This window comes from Lynx canadensis, chromosome C1, assembly GCF_007474595.2.
Source record: "Lynx canadensis isolate LIC74 chromosome C1, mLynCan4.pri.v2, whole genome shotgun sequence".
NCBI classification, from domain to species: domain Eukaryota; kingdom Metazoa; phylum Chordata; class Mammalia; order Carnivora; family Felidae; genus Lynx; species Lynx canadensis.
The window spans coordinates 20,507,442-20,510,974 of record NC_044310.1 but is presented as its reverse complement, the minus strand read 5'-3'; the positions used below and the strand labels follow the sequence as shown (position 1 = coordinate 20,510,974).

Genomic DNA, 3,533 nt, shown 5'->3' with positions numbered 1-3,533 from the left:
GCTTGCCTGGTGTGGTGGAATTTGTTTTTGTCAACTTGGCTGAGCCGGAACTGTGTTTCCCAGAATTCCCTTTCTTGTGTAGTTTTGGGTGAGAATTTGCCCCCGAGAGAGAGATTTAGGCAGGATTTGGAGGCAGAAGTGAGGCTGCGGCCAAGCTTACTCTTGGAAGGCTGGTACAGGGTCAGATGCTGCTGTAGCTCATGAACATTTTCTCCGATCTGCTGGCTCCCCTGGTCAGTGTAAGGCAGCAGCCAGGCCCACATGTCCTCTAGCAACCCCTGGTTCTCTACCTTCCGCTTCTCCAGCTCCAGGGTTAACTGTGTGTGTCTATGAAGGGCATCAGCTTCTATCAATGGTCATCAAAATGGAGGCTTGAAGGTGAGGAGAGACCAATAGGAGGCCTAGCTTGTCCTTGTGGGTTCCAGTTCATCTTCAGGGGTCCAGTTTGACCTTGACATCCACGACTTCGTGTCCATCTTTCAGAACCACCTTATTGATTTCTAGCTCAACACCGGATACACAAGTAACAACTGTGTGGAAACCGCTTAACCAACCCTCATAATTGTGTAAGGTTAAATACCTATAATAAAACCTCAATTTTATATCGCTCCTAATGGTTCTGCTTCTCTGATACAACCCTGGTCAATATACCTGGACTTTTTGCAGTTGACTCTGTCCGTGCCTTCCTGGGCAGCCAGTCAACCTGTTAAAATTTGCCAGACATGTCACTCTGTTCAAATCCTTCCCATCTCATTCTAAGTAAATGCTAGTCTTATTCTAACTGTCCCAGACTCAGTTTAGATGTCTCCCAGCGGTCATATCCTTGCCCCATCTCCAGGCGTTACCGGATGCCTCAGCATCATCAGGAGGCAAATGCTAGCCTTTGGCATGAACTCAAGTAAGCCTGCTATAGTGGAATCAGAGAAGCTTTGGCATTCACGTCTGACCCATCTGGACCCATAAAGGCTCTGGCTTGCCCAGAAACAGCCCAGTGGAATGAGTTCACACGATTCCAAAGCTCAGACTGTTAGGACCCTGTTCATGACCATGAGACTAGACAATGAAAAATGAAAAATTGCTGAGAGGTGAATTCCTCCCTATCCTCCTTCTTATGGACTATTCTAAGACATGGTGGCTCTGTGTGACCTCTTTGAAGAGATCCCACGTGGACTGAACAACTGGCTTTGATTTTTGTGGGACCCTGGCCAGCTAAGTGATGCGCTAGCTTGTATTTCTTTCCTTCCTTCTCCGTTTCACTTCTCCTTTCCCCTGGCTTTGGGGATTGCAACTCCCAAGAAAGCATTAGCATACAACCTTCAATTCAGGCTTCAATTCATTTTCTAGGGAACATAGGCTGACATTTAGTACCAGAAGAGGTCCTAGAAAAAAGGCCTTCAGAGTGTGAGTCTGTGGTGGTTCTTCTCACTTATGTGAAGGCAGTAGGGATCTCATTGCTGGTAGCACGTGCAGTGGTACTAACCTTGGCTTTCAGCGGGCATCACAGTTATGAAAGCTTTCTCTTGTGGTGAAGGAAAGAGTAGGTAGAAAACTACATCCAGGATCAGGCAGATGATAAGTGGCATGGTTGCAAAGAAGTCTAAATGTGCAACTTTAGCCCACCTCCTATGTCAGAGTCAAGGTCCTGACAAGGAAAGAGTAGGACCCTGAGACCCAGGATAGGGACATTAGGGTAGACAAATCTAAGAGCCTTTATCTCGTAAATTCTCCTGAGTTTTCCTGGGTGGGAGAGCCACCCCTGCCCTCTTGCCAAGGAAGAACAATTTCCCCTTTCCTTGAGACTATGCAATAATTTCACACGAAGCAGGTACCTCATAAGATGACATTTATTCTCCTCAAAACCTGCTCCCATTACCTCCTCAAATAACTAGGGTCAGTTCCTGGCAAATCCTGAGTGGGAAAACTTAAGTCCAGACCTGGGAAAAATAAGCTGCACATCAGAGGAATCGAAAGACCTAGCTAATATATGTAGGAGGGATCTTGGGGGTTTTGGACATGGCAGTGAGGGGCAGCATGGCAGAATAGAAGACTGGCTAATAAGGAACACATCATCATGGACCACTGTCCCGTAACTCAGGCTTCAATATATTTTTTAAAGATTTTATTTTGAAGTAATCTCTACAACCAATGTGGGGCTTAAACCCGTAAGGGTGAGTTCAAGAGTTACATGTTCCACCAACTGAGCCAACCAGTGCCCCTCAGCCTTCAATAATCTTGCAAGGATAGCTAGACCTGGTCTCTGGTAGATAGTTTCCAAAGATGGTCACCATCAATTCCTTCCCTTCCTCTGTATACACACCACTCCTCACATCAAGAGACAGAGTCTGTTTTCCTCTTCTCCTTGAACTTGGATTGGCCTTGTAACCTGCCTTAACTAACAGAATATGGCAGCTCTTTCGTCTGGGCTGCCAATACGCCATCCAGACTGAGGAAGACCCGGAAACTTCGGGGCCACGTGAGCCATGGCCATGGCCACATCGGCAAGCACCAGAAACACCCAGGAGGCCAGGGTCATGCTGGTGGCATGCATCATGACAGGATCAACCTTGACAAATATCACCCAGGCTACTTTGGAAAAGTTGGTAGGAGGCATCACCACTTAGAGAGGAACCAGAGCTTCTGCCCAACTGTCAACCTTGATAAACTGTGGACCTTGGTCCTTGAGCAGACATACCCATGTCTGCCAAAAACAAGACAGGAGCTGGTCCTTGCATCGATGTGGTGCGATCGGGCTACTACAGAGTTTTGGGAAAGGACAAGCTCCCCAAACAGCCCATCTTCGTGAAGGCCAAATTCTTCAGTAGAAGAGCCAAGGAGAAGATTAAAGGTGTGGAGGGCACCTGTGTCCTGGGAACTTAAAGCCACACAGAGGGAGGTCATTAACTACTATCAAGTGCTTTTCAAAGAGAGAGAGAGAGCGAGAGAGAGAGAATATGGTAGAAGTGACACTGTTCTCGTTCCAGGACCTAAGGTTTAAGAAGATCAGCAGTTCCCATTTCCTCCCTCTTAGAAGCCAGCCACCATGTATGTAAGAAGTCCAACCACACTGAGACCCTCATACTGTGAGGGAGTACAAGCCAGCCATGTGGAGACACCATATTAAGAGAGATAACTGACCAGTCCCTGGGTGTTCCATCCATTCCAGTTGAAGTGCTATTTGTGTAAGTGAAAAGGACACCTTGGATATTTCTTCTCCCACAAACACCTGCAAACACCACATGAAGCATATGGACACCCAACTAAGCCTAACCCAGACTGCAGAATTGTGAGAAATGATAAATTGCTGTTGTTCTACGTCTTTAAGGGTTTTTTTTGGGGGGGGGGGTTGTTATTCAGCAAGAAATAATTGAAATATGGTTTAATACTTTGCAAGGGCTGTTCCGTAAAGCAGGATGATGGCTTACAACAAATGAGGTCAAGATGCTAGGACTTCCATGGTAGAGTGCTTAAGAAGAGGTCAGAAAGTTCAGGGAGAGGGGTGCCTGGCTGGCTCAGTCAGAAGAGCATGCTACTCT

The 3,533-nt window shown here is 46.8% G+C and overlaps 1 protein-coding gene across 1 annotated transcript; it reads left to right on the top strand.

Moving 5' to 3' along the window:
• Positions 1 to 888: 888 nt before the first annotated feature.
• LOC115519692 (60S ribosomal protein L27a-like) lies at positions 889 to 2,877 on the top strand. Its single transcript, XM_032594070.1, is given in 3 exon segments — positions 889 to 898; positions 2,400 to 2,690; positions 2,693 to 2,877. Coding segments are annotated over 3 exon segments (486 nt in total).
• The last annotated feature ends 656 nt before the right edge of the window (positions 2,878 to 3,533 follow it).